This window comes from Impatiens glandulifera, chromosome 1, assembly GCF_907164915.1.
Source record: "Impatiens glandulifera chromosome 1, dImpGla2.1, whole genome shotgun sequence".
NCBI classification, from domain to species: Eukaryota; Viridiplantae; Streptophyta; class Magnoliopsida; order Ericales; family Balsaminaceae; genus Impatiens; species Impatiens glandulifera.
In genome coordinates, this window is record NC_061862.1 from 107,372,030 (window position 1) to 107,387,556 (window position 15,527).

Consider the following 15,527-nt stretch of genomic DNA (forward strand, 5'->3'; position numbering starts at 1 on the left):
TTGGTTTTTATACCATGTTACAATATAGAGAGAAATTGTATTAAAATGTTATATTTAGAGTTACATAGGTTATGTCTAATATATAGACATTATATTAGACTTATAAGGAAACTAATATAATTTTAATATTGATATTATCCCAATTTATCATATTGTGATAATATCTTACAGATATATTATCTTTATAAAATGAGTGTCAAATGTTTTGCAAATATTGAACTTGAGAAAAGAGATGTCGAGATATATACCTAATTATTTGTTATGTAGTAGATGATAAAAGTTTGACTTGGGTCTTCTCGTTTTCAATCGATATCTTATTTTGAGGAAGTATACGATGAAAATTTGTCCCAAATGTCCTCAGTTTTCGATAAATATATAATTTTGAAAAAATAAACGATGAAAGTTCGTCTTGGGTCTAATTAGTATTTTAGTTTCAGTCAATTATTGGACTTGAAGAAAAAGACACTAAGTTTGTGGCAAATAATGATAAATATTATTTTGACATAATAAATAATTGTTAATTCTAGTTTTTACATATGTCAATGAGTATGAACAAAGATTGGAAAGATTTATTGAATGTCTCTAGTCGCTGAAGATTGATGTATGGCTCATAACCTTTTGATGACGCGATATACGTGATGATGTAAATTGTTATTTTTCTAAAGGCTCTTGAGTGAAAGTGGAGGTATGAAAAATTATCTCATAAATGGCTCGAGCAAAATGAAGATTGAAGTATTGAGCCAACTTATTTCTTGATGACTTTACTTTTGTCAATGTGAAGATTCATGGGTACGACTCATGTATTTCCTAAGGGACGTGAAATTTGCAAGGTGGAGATTATTAAATTTGTAACTTCTTCATCAAATCTCAATAAGTACGGTATTTGTCCAAGGTGGAGATTGTTAGGTTTTAGGCTCATATTTTATTAGAGTTTATATATATAAATATATATATATATATATATTTGGAAAATAGTTAAAATCATTTCATTAAAATCCCAAAAGTGGGAGGGTCAAAAATCAAAGCTAGACAAACTCTAGCTATGATTAAGGATGGCAATCAAAAATCCCTAAAAAATGATTAGTAACATTCATACATTTTAAAAAAACAAAGATTACAAACAGAAAAGACTACATTCAAACCTAACCATCACAGCCTAGGATTTTTGCATGTCATCTATTTCATTGAGATATCTTCTTCCCCTTCCCCTTCCCCTTCCTGTAACGATAAAAGGAGATTGTACTGAACAGGATGATGAGTATTTTTGTTTCTCATTTTGAATTCTCTCTTTGTACGAGTCCGTTCTTATTTGATAGAAATAATTGTTTCTAAGAATTTCAGAGCTTTTACCTTTGTTATCTTCAACTTAAATTTCTGTATTCTTATAATCCTTATCTTCAGATTCAGACTTCACATCGGTTTTGGAATCTTTTTTATCGGATTTAGAATTCTCTATTTCAGCTTTGAAACTCTAGGTGTTTTCCTCTTGAGTTTCCTCAACAGCAACTTGAGGTTCATCTTCCATTTTCATCATAATCATTTGCATTATAGAAAATTTTATTTTCCTCTTCACATTGATTCTCTTTACTTTCTTTCTTTCGCTGCTTTCTTTTTTCTTAGAATCCTTTTTACTTTCTTCTACAAATGTTTGATCTTTGAGTTTAGCCTCCTTTGTTTCTTTCTTTTCTTTTCTTCTTCCTAGCTTTTCTGCTCTTATTATTTAGCTTTATCATATTTATTGTGCAGAAAAGTGTTACAGAAAGCACACCTTTTTGGTTTCCATTCATAAGAGTTCTCCATGATATTGTGCTTTTTTTCTGTAAACATCTTCCATTTTCATTGGTAGGACACTCCTAGAATGCACTTCAATGCTAATTCTAGCAAAAGATAAGTGCTCTCCTCTTTCAGTTATTGGGTCCATATATAATGGTTTCCCAATTGTACCTGCAAAGTGACTAATTGTTTCAGCATTGTAAATGTGGGCTGGAATGTTCTAGAGCTTGAACCAAATCTAGTCAGCTTTCTTTAGTCTGCTCTGTAGATTCATCTCTTCTAACCACTTTTCCAGCTTCATGCAATTTGATCCTATGTAAGTGAAAGGATCGGTAGCACCAATAGAGACAGGGATCTAATTATTGATGATAACTTCTGGAAAACAGTTTGATAGAAATCCTTTTAAAGATTAATATCACTTTCTATTCTTCACAAACCTTTCAAACTCTTGAAGAGATTCAAGTGCGGAAACATTTGCTTGGGTTTGAAGCTAAGAACGAATGAAAGAATGAAGGACAAAATGTAAACAACACAGAGAGTTATTTATGGATGTTCAGAGCAAAACTCTCATACGTCACCCCTTCCTCCAATCACCGGAAGGATTCATTGTACTTTTCTTAAAATCAAATACAGTTTTAGAGTTAGCTCAATGTTGAACAGAACAGACTCTGTTCAACTTACAGTATATTGAAGAATATCACTCAATTAGACAATACTTTGATTTTATCTCTCTCTTGATGTACAAACACAGTAAGTAGACAAGTGAGCAATTCGTAAGATCGATTGTAAGTTCGGCAGACTAGTTGTATGTCACTTCGTCCGTTGTCCTTGAGGATCTTTAAATAGAGAGCAAGTACCAACGATCAAATCTTCGGAATTGACACGTAGCAAGCGCCCATTGGACAGCCTCCATAGTACAAATGTACAGCAGACATTGTGCACAAAGATCGTGGTCGTACCAATCTGGTAGTGCACCGAATATTATTCAAGGATTGTCCCGTAAGAAATAAGTAGTGGGAAGAATATTTGCTTACGTTGCATTAATTCATTGGATGCAACTGACTGTCGTACTAATCTGCACGGATTAGTGGAGCAGGAGTAGCGTACAGCTAGTTGATCGTGGGTAGACGAATGCTAACTTCAAAAAAAAAATGGGACAACGAATTAAGTATGTAGCCCGCAAACACACTTAATCATTTAACCAGACGCAGAACTTGCCGTCTGACGGGCTCGAACCCAAGAACTTAGGGTTGGTATCCACCTCTTTTTGTCGTTATGCTAAAAGAGAGGATGAATGCTAACTTCAAGCAACTGCTGAATCGAGGCATTAAACGTGCTCCATTAGACTGACAAATCTAATGAAATTAGACGCCCCCGCCTAATAGTATAATCCATTAGACCACCAAGTCTAATGGAATTAGACGACACGTCTAACTACGTGTCCCTTCAGACTAATCTAAAGGAGTTAGACTCCCTGCATCTAACTTTCATATGTTAGACGGCACGTCTAACTACGTCTGTTAGACTACACATCTAACACGTCTGTTAGACTGCACGTCTAACACCGTCTGTTAGACTGCACATCTAACTACGTCTGTTAGACTGCACGTCTAACTATGTATCCGTTAGACTGCACGTCTAACTACGTATCCGTTAGACTGCACGTCTAATTAGACTACACGTCTAACTACGTCTGTTAGACTGCACATCTAACTAAGTCTGTTAGACTACACGTCTAACTACGTATCTGTTAGACTACACGTTTAACTACGTCTGTTAACTGCACGTCTAACTACGTATCTATTAGAATGCACGTCTAACTACATCTGTTAGATTGCACGTCTAACTATGTATCCGTTAGACTACATGTCTAACTACGTATCTGTTCGACTGCACGTCTAACTATGTCTAATAATCAATACGTCTAATTAACCAGATTCAGGCTAAGTCTAACTTAGCACGTTTTGATGCACCTGCACAAAAACAATTAGACGGCTTAGTTTCCTTTAAGTTTTACATAAGTTCATCATCAAAATACGTTAGTCAAAATGATTTGACCCTTAGTCAAAATAATTTAACCCAACAGTAAGTATGCCCATTTTCCAAGATTTCTTTCAGATTTGAGCCATTTTTGAACTGTAGGAAGTAGAGGTCGTGTATGTTTGCATAAACTTTTTCAAGCCATTTTCTCCCCACTATTTAATTAGAGCCACTTTGGTAGTTGAGAATGATACTTTGTTTTTCCCAATAAAGTTTCCAACCACCACAAACTCTCAGTCTTCAATACATTTCTCCTCTACTTTAAAAGATAGTTTGAATTCAAAAGGAGAGCTGAGTACCTCTACCTTTGTTTGGATATCCCCCAAGTAGATTTTTCCTTTATAGGCATGGTTTTCAGATTTTTTTCTGCTTTATTATTCCAAAACTCATTGATTTTCCATGTTGAATTACTCTTGATAGTGTATGTCTTGGTTTTAGGAGCCTTCATCAGTTCCTTTATTGCATCAACTGACCATTTAACTATCTCATCATATTCTGTTTTCTTTAATAAATTCTAGTCCTAAAGATAATGAATATTGAGTTGGATTGTTATTTGCTGAGCTTTCTCTTTACTGATTGTGATTTCTCCCTTCTTAGCATGCATTAAGAGTTTGGTAATCTGGTTTTTAAGACCATATAAGTTGGCTCTATCATTATAACCAACCTTCCAAATTCCTTCTTTCTTCCCCTGTTTTTCTGCTGCATTTTCTTCAAAAAGTTTAACAACAATTGGTTCCTTATCTTTGATGCATTCGTGTTTTTTTTTATATAATTTCTTCAGCAAACCTATCAATTTTCTTTTCAACTACCTCCTTTAAACCTTCCATCACATTTCTTTGACTTCCTTATACTTATTGCTTTTCTTTCTTCCCATTTTAATGAAAGCAGAACAAAGCAACAAAGCATCAAAGTAGAACAATTACATAATAGAGTACACTAGAAACCCTAGCTATACAGAATAGGGTAAACCAGAAACCCTAACCTTCCAACCAAGCTTTGTAGATTAATGATCAATCTAGCAATTAGAGCAGATATCGTGTCGTTCGTGCCGATTGTGCCGATTATGTCGATCATGCCGATCATGCGCACGTTTGACAAGCAACACTAAACAACTAACAATGTGATCACAATAAGAGAACTGCGACCTTGATACCGTGCAAATCATGTCGATCGTGTTATTCGTGATGAGAAAATTTAAAGTTTATATATTGTAATGGGCTTAGGAGTAGTAGTTTAGTCTTTACGACTTTTGATGTATTCTTATAAATAGAAATATTATAACGTAGGGTTACTTGACCATTATTTCATGAAAACACTATAGAATAGACGACTCCCTAAGTATGTAGCAATTGTTAGCCGAATCCCGTTATATCTTGTGTTCTTTATTATTTTGTACATTTATGTCTCTATATCTTCTATTAGCGTGTGTTTAGATTATATATTTTCTCAACATATATATATTCCTTTTTAGTAGCAAATTTAAAATTGTTTTTCTATTCAATAAAGATTTATTGAAAGTGATTTTTTTTATTTGGAAGCCCCTCTTACAAGTATCATATCTTGATTTGTACGAATTTTTCATTATTTTAACCATATATGTATCACTTAGTATAATATTTTTCGGTGTGGTTTACCAATCCACCGACAATAACTATTTGACTTTCACTCAGAGTATTTGTTAGAGATTTTTTCAACACCGCATAATTAGTTTTTTTGTTTACTCTATTTTTTCACTTAATAGTTATAAAATTCAAACGAGTTTGTATTTGGAGTTATCATAAAATTTCAAGATTATTAGATTTTTTTACCTATTTTTTTTTTAAATTTAGCATATTATTTTCATTTAGTTGTTTTATTTATTTATTTTTTTTTTTTAAGTAATTAGGTTTTTATGAAAAAAAAAACAAAAACTAATGGTTAGATATTTGATAAGCAAAAATTTTCCATCACAAGATATAAATTGGTTTACTCATGAAAATGGAGTAATAGACTAATGGCCGTGATTTCGCCTCGTCATTACCGAAGAGCAATGAAAAGGAAAATGGCAGCTGAATAGCTTTTATAGATGATAGATAGATAGATTGCGCGCGAATCAGTTGTTCATTCCAAATCCAAACTTCTCCATTTTCCATTCTCACATTCTCACATTCTCAGTTGTTGACCCCGAGTATTGCTAACTCTAGGCGATGGCAGTTACGTTTAGCCATCGCCGTTGGTATCCGGCGCCGCTTCCTTCAAACCCTAGCATGTGTTCACCATTTCTTGGCAACACCTCATTCAGTTATGTAAGTTGCATGTCTCTAATCAATTTCGATTCTTGCTGTTGCTATTGTTAGCGTTGTTGATTATTCAGACTTATTGAGTCAGATACTGATGTTATTGTTAGCTGTTGATGGGTTCTTTTGATGAGTTATAATTGTAGGGAAAATTTCAATTTAAAAGGAGTTTCTGCTATTCAATCATATCATATAGAAGGGCCCCAACTCAGGCACTCTTTTGGTGGCCTAAGAAGGCTGAGCAACCTGAATTAGATCTCTCACTTGGACATTTCCAATTGACAGGGTCAGGCTCAGGCTCAGAGGTGTTTACTTTATAGTTCCTTCAGATTTCCTGCTCATTTCTAGTGTCTCTTTTAACTGTATACCATTTCTATTTATTACAGGGAGCTCCTGAAAATTTGAAGAAACCCGAAATATCGGTTTCAGTGGTTACATCAATCTCCGAAGTTTCTGCTAAGGATTGGGATGCCTGTAATCTAGACTCCACTGGTCCTGAAAGGTTCAACCCCTTCCTTAGCCATGGTTTTCTTTCTAGCTTAGAGGAGTCAGGCAGTGCAGTAAAGGTTTGCTACTAGTACTCAGTATATGTCTTGTTTTTCAGTAATCTTGAATTGTTTCTAAGTACATCGTCTCTTTGTTTTAAGGATGAAGAGTGATCTTTTTGACATATTGATATGAACCCTAGATTGGGTTTGTTTACTTAAATTGAGCAAGTTGAAGAATTTGAGAATTTGAGAAGAGACATAGATGGTTAGGATAATTATGTTATTCTTCTAGGTTTTCTTCTTTGTTAGTATGAAATTAAGAGTAGACCTTCACTTTCACGCAATATGGAGAAACAAATGTTTATCTTGTTTTTCAAGTCTAAACATAGAAAGAAAATCAAAGGTGAAGGAGGAAAGAAGAGAGAGACTTTAGAAGGACTAGTAGGATGAAAGCCAAGACTTGTAATATTTCATTCATTCAATTCATAGATGATATGCTTCAGCTGGCTCACCTATTTATATTCATAGAGTGTGCCACCTGTACTATTATTAATAACAAACTATTGAGCTGGCAAAATTGTCAGCCTAATTAGTAAGACAATATAAACATCAGAAGCTTATTCATTATTTATGCCCTAACTACGTAACCATATATGTAACAGTTTGGTGCACTTTTTGGTTTTTGAGTGGTAAAGTGTATAGTCTTTTTCCTTTTGTTGTTTTTATTTCATGTGTCTCTTTTGACGTTGGGTACATTGTTTTTGTTAATGCTGTTGGTCTATTGTTTGAAGTATAATGATTCTAGCTAGATACCTCATTCAAGTTTCTTTCTTGAAACTAACTGTATCATCTATACCACTTATATTATGATAAAGTCAGTAAACACTAGCCACTTTGTTTAGGATGAATCAGAAAAATCTCTTGTTCTCATGTAAATTGGTGAACTCTTATAACGGTCTTCATTCTGTTAATTATTTGGAATCCTTTCTTTCTGCTTATGGCCTATGTATAATTGTGAGAAGCTTCGACATAGAAGTTTTGTCTTATCTATTTTATTGAGATGGGTGGCAGGGTTTAAGATATATATTAGTATTGGTAAGAAGTTGACAATCCCATTCTCGTTAATTGAAAGCAATTACTTAGTGCCTTTTGTTTAAATCAGCATGTATCTATGTCATTTGTTAAGTGTTTTCATTATCTTACACGCATAGGGTATTATTCCAGGAAACAGGATGGATGCCAGTACACATTATTGCCCAAGATGAGTGTCAAAATATTGTAGGTGTTGTTCCACTCTATCTGAAAAGGTTTAACTTCTTTTGCGCTTTCTTTTCTGATATTAGTTTTGAATTTCTTAGAGCATTAATTTATACTGTTAACTAATTCTTTAATACATATGCAGCCATTCATATGGTGAATATGTTTTTGATCATTCTTGGGCAGATGCATACTACAGTTATGGTGCCAGATATTATCCAAAACTTCAATGCTGTGTCCCCTTCACTCCAGTAACTGGTCAAAGAATCCTACTGCGAGACACTTTATATAAGGATCAAGTATTTGACATTTTAGTCTCATCAATGATGGCTCTGACAGCAAAGGTATTTGTACCAAATGCTAATTTTTCATGTAGTTCTTATCTATAGGTATAGGTGTCTAGCTTTTTCCAGTGATCAGATTTGTATGAAAAGAAGAAAAAAAGCATCTTGTGATAAATTATTGTCTCCTAGCTCTTATTGAAAATGAACAATTGCAGAGTTGTAGGTCATGGGTTAGAGATAGGGGTCAGCAGCCGAACCACCCATCCAACCTACCCGAACCGGAAAACATCTTATCCACTGGATATATGGGGTCTTGATATAGTATATATAACCTGATCAATTAGGGCTAGATTGTGTTATAGTTAAAACCAGGCCCAGAAAGGATGAGAAGATAGATAGACTGAGATGAGAAAAGATTGATAGAGGTGAGGAAAAAGAGTGTCTTCATAATATTCAGCCCATTGTCAGTTACAACATAGAAGCAAAACTCTACTCCAATACAAAAGAGCCACATGGCCTAGGAGGACTGAACTAAAGACAACTACTAAAAACAAGGACTGAAATAAAACAGTAACTAAAAATCAGAACCCAATAGTAAATAAACTGTTACAGATTGATACTTAGTAAATAACCTAACTAACTTGATCCACGACTGCCCCTAGTTTGTACTCAACTTGTTGTGTTCAAAGTGTATTAATGTTGGGATAGACAAATAAAGTTTTGCAAATATAAATCAACTTGAAACTATTGAAACAAATAACATTTGTTCATTTATATATTTAGCTAATATTCATTGATATTTAACTTGTTAAATATTAAAAAAATATTATTTTTGTTTGTTTCATATATGAAAATAACCATGCCCATTAATAAGGAAATTTAGGCTTGAGTTGCATTTGTTCAACATTTCAATTATTTTGTTTCTTCAATTGAAAGATTTTCAGTTTGAAGTCTTTCAGTTATTGTTTACCTATTGCTACATTTATTCAATTTAAAATAATTATTAAACAACTATTATTATTACTATTTGGTAGTGTACTAATATACTTGATTTCGATGGTATCTTTGTGACAAAAAAAAAGTTTGTTCAATTGAAAGACTAATTTGAAGTTGTTATTTCATTGGTGTCTTTGTACTTGATTTTCATTTAATAATTGCTTTGAAGCTAATTCACAAGCATTTGAAAGGTAAATTTGTTTTTGTATAGGTCTGAATATCCATAAATGGCCAACCGACCATATATTTGTTACATCTAATCTGCCCGCCTGATATAGGGCATTGGTAGAGTATAAGCCGATGAATTAACACCAGATTGATATATTCAAATAGACAAACCAACCCAATCACGGTCACCTCTATTTAGAAACTCCTTGTTGAAGATGTACCATCTTTCTCTGATATCACCCTCATGGCCTGATATAAAATCTCCAGTCTTAGAGAAAACTGAACATGCTAATATATAAACTCTTTTAAATATATGCCCCAGCAGAGTCTAAACATATATTTGATACTTCCCTCATTTTGATTCTATTTTTGGGATTACTCATAGGATGATTGGGCACTCATGTAGTTCATGCATAATAGTCATCTAAGAAATAAGTATCCTCTAAAGTGATCATTTTGAGCAGTTCTAGTATTTGTATTTGGCTGCAGTTGCAGGCTTCCTCATTACATGTTACCTTTCCATCTGAAGGTGAATCGCAAAAAATGAAGGATAAAGGTTTTCTGCAGAGGATAGGGATGCAATACCACTGGGAAAACCGAAACTATAAGAAGTGAGTTACAATTACCTGATTCTATCCATGATAGGTCTTAATTCTTAATGCTACGAATATTCTCATCATGCTTCTGAAAGGTGAATGCATAATGGAAGATTCTGTGTGTATAACCAACTATGACAAAAAAAGAAGAAAAAAGAAGAAGATGCGGTTAATTTCTTAATTGATGTGATCAATAAATTGAATAACTGAGTGATTAGTTTGGGTTATGATCTACACAAACTAATTATTCAGTTGGGCCTTGTTTGATAAGGGGTTATTTGGATATCCCACCTCAACTAAAATATCAAATATCTACCTTCATTTTTTTATAACATTTTAAAATATTAAATATAAAGGATATTTAATCATTTAACCCAAATAATTATTTTTAAAACAAAACTACATGAAAGAAGCTCTTGATTATATTGAATAGTTGAGTGGTTAATAGGGACTTATTTTTCTATGGTGTTTTTAATACAGCTTCTCACATATATTGTCTATTCTTTTTTCTGATGAAGTATATGGCATGTTCTCCCCATTTGATTTGTTTGAGGTTGAAGGGAACCAGCATACCAGTACATCTTTATCGTTGTACATGTTCTGATTTCATGCATTGATTCTGTCAATTCCCAGTTTTGATGAGTTTTTGATGGATATGAAGCAAAGCAAGAGAAAGAATATTCGCCAAGAGCGCAAGAAGGTAAATTGTACGGTTCTATGCTTTCTGGTTACCTTTTAGGCTTTTAGCTACTTTGTGATGCATTATTGACAGTTGAAGTTTGAATGTTGTGATAGTTTTTCTAAGGAAGTTTCCAAAATGATAAAAAGAACAAACAACTTGTTGTACTTGAAACTAAAAACTCTCATTTTTCTCATAACAGATTCCTGTTCAGAATTTGACCATGAAACGCCTAAGAGGAGATGAGATAAAGGTATGCATGTACAATTACTTCTTCCTAAACATTGTAGAAGAAGCCTTTTTGTCAAATTTATTTGCCAAACCCAGAAATGTAACTGTGCTGGTTTTCGTCAAATTCGATTGCACCTTTGAAAGATTTTCCATATGATCCCATGTAGTTCTTTGTAAAGTTGGAAAACAAAAAGGAAGAGTGAACGTTGAGTGTGTATGGAGATTGCTGATTAAGTGACAACAAAACTTAAATTGGGTTTGTAGATTTGATTTGAGAAATGGGAAAAGACGAAGAATGTGTATAATTGGAATTATAATTATAGTTCCAATTTCATAAGAATTTAAATTGAATTACAATTCAATTCTTATGTAGGAAAAATCAAATAATTACAATTATTCAAAATTCTTATTTTAAGTTATCAAACAAACAAATGATTTGGACACCGGACAAGAAGTAAGAGGAGAGACTTTAGATAATAGTTGTTTATATTGATAAAAGATTAATCTCATCAAAGGACTATGATAACCCTATAAGAACTAGAAACCTAATGCTAATAAGTAAAGAAAAACATAGTTATAACTAACCACGTGTGGTGGTGTGATTGGACAAATTACTGATTATAGTTTGAATATTTGTGTTGGGTTATAGGCTAAGCACTGGGATACATTTTATGAATTCTACAGGAACACCACTGATAACAAGTATGTATTGCTGAAACTCATTTCATTTCACAAGGGAAAGAAAGAATGAAAACTATATATATTTCAATTTGTTTTTGCGTGGGTGGGTGGTTTTAGGTGGGGCAGAGCATATCTGACAAGAGACTTTTTCGAGAAGATGGGTTCAAAATTGGGAGATAATGTACTACTTGTGATTGCTGAAGAAGGAGACGATGGGAGGATTGTGGCTGGAGCATTGAATATAATTGGAGGAGATACTCTATATGGGCGTCTATGGGGATGTGTTCCTGATGCATATTACCCAAGTTTGCATTTTGAAGCATGTTATTACCAGGTAACAACAAATTCTATATCTTTCTTTTTTTTCTATAATAAAACTTGGATTTAATTGGAGGGCAGGCAATAGAAGCAGCAATAGAACTAAAACTAAAAAAGGTAGAGGCAGGAGCCCAGGGGGAACATAAAATTCAGAGGGGTTATATGCCAGTCCCAACTTATAGCAATCATTACATTGTCGATAAAGATTTCAGAGCTGTTATACAAGATTTCGTTATTCGAGAAGCAACTCAGGTGAAATTTTTGTTTCTTGTAGAATAACTTCATCAATTGTTGTTGGCTTAGATATTGGATTTGCAATGCAATTGCAGGTGAATCTTGTGATGAAACTAATTCATGATTCTGGACCCTTAAAGGATGGTTGTACATAGCACAGAAGTGTGTGCAAAGGTATGTATTATTTTGATTTTAGCTGCTTTCATGTAAAAATAAATTAAAATTTATAATAAAGGCAAGCTTTTGCATATCATTACTTACACCCCTAAGGATTAACCCTAAACCTGTCTATTCTGCTAGAATTTGATAGAACTTCCTACTTTTTCTCTCTGAGAATTCTCCTAAGAAATTCAATTTAGTCAAACACAAATGCACATTTTTTTTCCTTTTTTACAAAATAAGGTTGGATTCTTATCAAATCCAAATAGTTGCATGCATCCCAAGTAAACAATCCTTTTCAAAACATGTTTATTTCAACCCATAAATTAAATTAACATTTGATATCAATGGATTATGTGCTTTTCTTTCTATACATGAACAAATAAATTTAAATTATATGCAACCCAAATTAAATTGGTCTAACTATAACCCATCGATTGAGAAATCCAAATTAAATTTAACTTTTTGGATAAATTAAATTTATTCAACTAATTTATTGTGTTTATAGTTTTGATGCATTTTTTTTATCAATGTAACACGTTTTTTTTTACTGTGACTTGATTAACACATTATAGACGTGAATAACACTTTTTTTTAATCTGCTTGATTTGATAAACCCGTATTTGACGCATTTAATCTGTTTTTTAACACCTTGTTTAATACATTTTCAACATGTTTAAAAGACATGTTTTAACTTGTTAAATGCGTGATTAATCTGTATAATAAATTTTGACCAATTTAACCCAATTTGAAATCAATGAACACATTTTTTTTACAAGTTCATCACATTTTTAACCCTATTAACACATATTTTTATTACATGTCAAAAATAAATTATAAATATTTTTAAAAATTATCAAACTTGACTTTACTAAATTAATATAAAAAAAAAATAAGGAGTAGGGGCATTCATCTTTTTATTATGCTATATATAATGTAAAATGAGTGACTAGGAAAATAAAATATAATGACAGTATGAAAATATGAAAATAAGAAGAAAAAAAACATAAATATCGTACCACCAAAATATAATTAGAATATTTACCTAAAAATCTAGGTTTATCATACCAATCAATTCGGTTAACATAAGGATTTGAGTATCACATAGTGGTTATTAGTCATACTCTACTGGAGGGGAGAGGGTCTGTTGTACCATATCATGGACTCTCTCTTGTATGACAATGTAAAAATTTTCAACTTTAAAGAGAAGATTTTTGTATTGTGTTATGAGAGAAAGTCAATTTTCAACTTTAAAGAGAAGATTTTTGTATTGTGTTATGAGAGAAAGTCAATGCTCTAGTACAGTAGATCCCTCCTATACGAGATGGGATAAGATGTCCCTTTGCTGTCTCAATAATCAAAACGGCGTTGTTTTAATTAATGAGAAAAATAAATAAATTATATTATTACATTTATTTTTATTAAGTTATCAGATTTCTCTCTCTACCTTTCTATCCCTTGCTCGTATCAGCCCGACTTTAGATCCACAGCTGTTCTTCCGTCCACCGACCGTCGTTGCCATCCACCGACCGCCGTCCACAGTTCATTGAACTCCCAAACATCTGGCGACTGGCAACACTGCTCATCCATCCATGCTTACATTCTTCCCCGATTTGCTTATTATTTCATTCGAATGATCTGTTCAAACTAAGGTTTGTCTTAAATTTGTTCATTCACTCGTTGTTACATTCATTCAACGGAAGTTGATTTATTAGTAATCTAGGTTTAACAACATTTTTCTTAGCTTGGCCTCACATTAAATTAGGGTTTAGGGAAAACTTGTTTATTTGAAAGAACTTAATCTTTGGCGCAATGGCCTCACTAGACCTATTCCAACTGATACTATAAAGAATTTCTCCTCAATTTGATATAAAGTAATTTGATATGAATATTTTCTTACTAGAATTTAATAATTAAACGTTTTTGTTTGATTGCATTGATAGTAATATCTGGGGAATTAGTTTTTGTTTGATTGCATTAGGGGAATTAGTCTTTTGTCTATATATACAAAGTTCACACCATTTTATACTATTTAGTTGATGTTGTTTTGTACAATTTGAAACAACTTTATATTTTTATATAGGTAGATTTCATGGCTGCTACATCTTCATCAACATCGTGTTTGAATCGAAGACGTATGAATGACGAACAAGGTGAAACTTCATATATAAAATGTTGCTAACTGCAGAGGATTTAAGCAACATTTTATGTATGAAGTTTCACCTTGTTCGACATTCATACGTCTTCGATTCAAACACGATGTTGATGAAGAGGTAGCAGCCATGAAATCTAACTATATAAAAATATAAAGTTGTTTCAAATTTTACAAAACAACATCAACTAAATGGTACAAAAGGTTGTGAACTTTGTATATATAGACAAAAGACTAATTCCCCTAATGCAATCAAATATAAACTAATTCCCCTAGTATCACTATCAATGCAATCAAATAAAACTAATTCCCAAAATATCACTATTAATGCAATCAAACAAAACTTTTAATTATCAAATTCCAGTAAGAAAATATTCATATCAAATTACTTTATATGATATAAATTGAGGAGAAATTCTTTATAATATCAGTTAGAATAGGTCCAGTGAGGCCATTGCGCCAAAGATTCAGTTCTTCCAAATAAACAAGTTTTCCCTAAACCCTAATTTAATGTGAAGTCGAGCTAAGAAAAATGTTGTCAAACCTAGATTACTAATAAATCAACTTCCGTTGAATGAATGTAACAACAAGTGTGGGAACAAATTTAAGACAAACCTTAGTTTGAACAGATCATTCAAATGAAATAATAAGCAAATCGGGGAAGAAGGTAAGCATGGATGGATGAGCAGAGTCGCCGGATGATTGGGAGTTCAGTGAACTGTGGACGGCGGTCGGTGGATGGAAGAACAGTTGTGGATGGAAGTCGGGCTGATACGAGCAAGGGATAGAAAGGTAAAGAGAGAAATCTGATAACTTAATAAAAATAAATGTAATAATATTATTTATTTTTCTCATTAATTAAAACGACGTCGTTTTGATTATTGAGACAGCTGATCCCATCTCCTCCTATACTCTATAAGAGAATCCTAATATAAGGTACAGATCTGTGGTCTTACCAGCAGTCTCACTTTATGTCATACTTTAAAATTGAGAAAAATTACATATTAAATGTGGATATGAGATTCACATTAATTATAAAATAAACTAAGTTTTAAAGTGTGAGATAGCTATTTGATATAAGACACTTTTTTATGGGACCGAATCTGTTGTACCATAGTAGGAATCATTTTCTGTACCACAAGATAAAAATCTTATCTCTCAACCTTGACATTTTAAAGATATTTGTATTGTGGTA

The 15,527-nt window shown here is 32.7% G+C and overlaps 1 protein-coding gene across 1 annotated transcript; it reads left to right on the top strand.

The window, feature by feature from the left end:
- The first annotated feature begins 5,820 nt into the window (after window positions 1-5,820).
- On the top strand, window positions 5,821-12,269 carry LOC124919516. Its single transcript, XM_047459767.1, has 12 exons — window positions 5,821-6,098; window positions 6,236-6,394; window positions 6,476-6,655; window positions 7,802-7,884; window positions 7,980-8,178; window positions 9,772-9,893; window positions 10,512-10,578; window positions 10,760-10,810; window positions 11,438-11,490; window positions 11,587-11,803; window positions 11,869-12,039; window positions 12,117-12,269. The coding sequence occupies exons 1-12, from the start codon at window positions 6,000-6,002 to the stop codon at window positions 12,174-12,176; spliced, it is 1,461 nt and encodes a 486-aa protein (XP_047315723.1). The 5' UTR covers window positions 5,821-5,999; the 3' UTR covers window positions 12,177-12,269.
- Window positions 12,270-15,527: the final 3,258 nt, after the last annotated feature.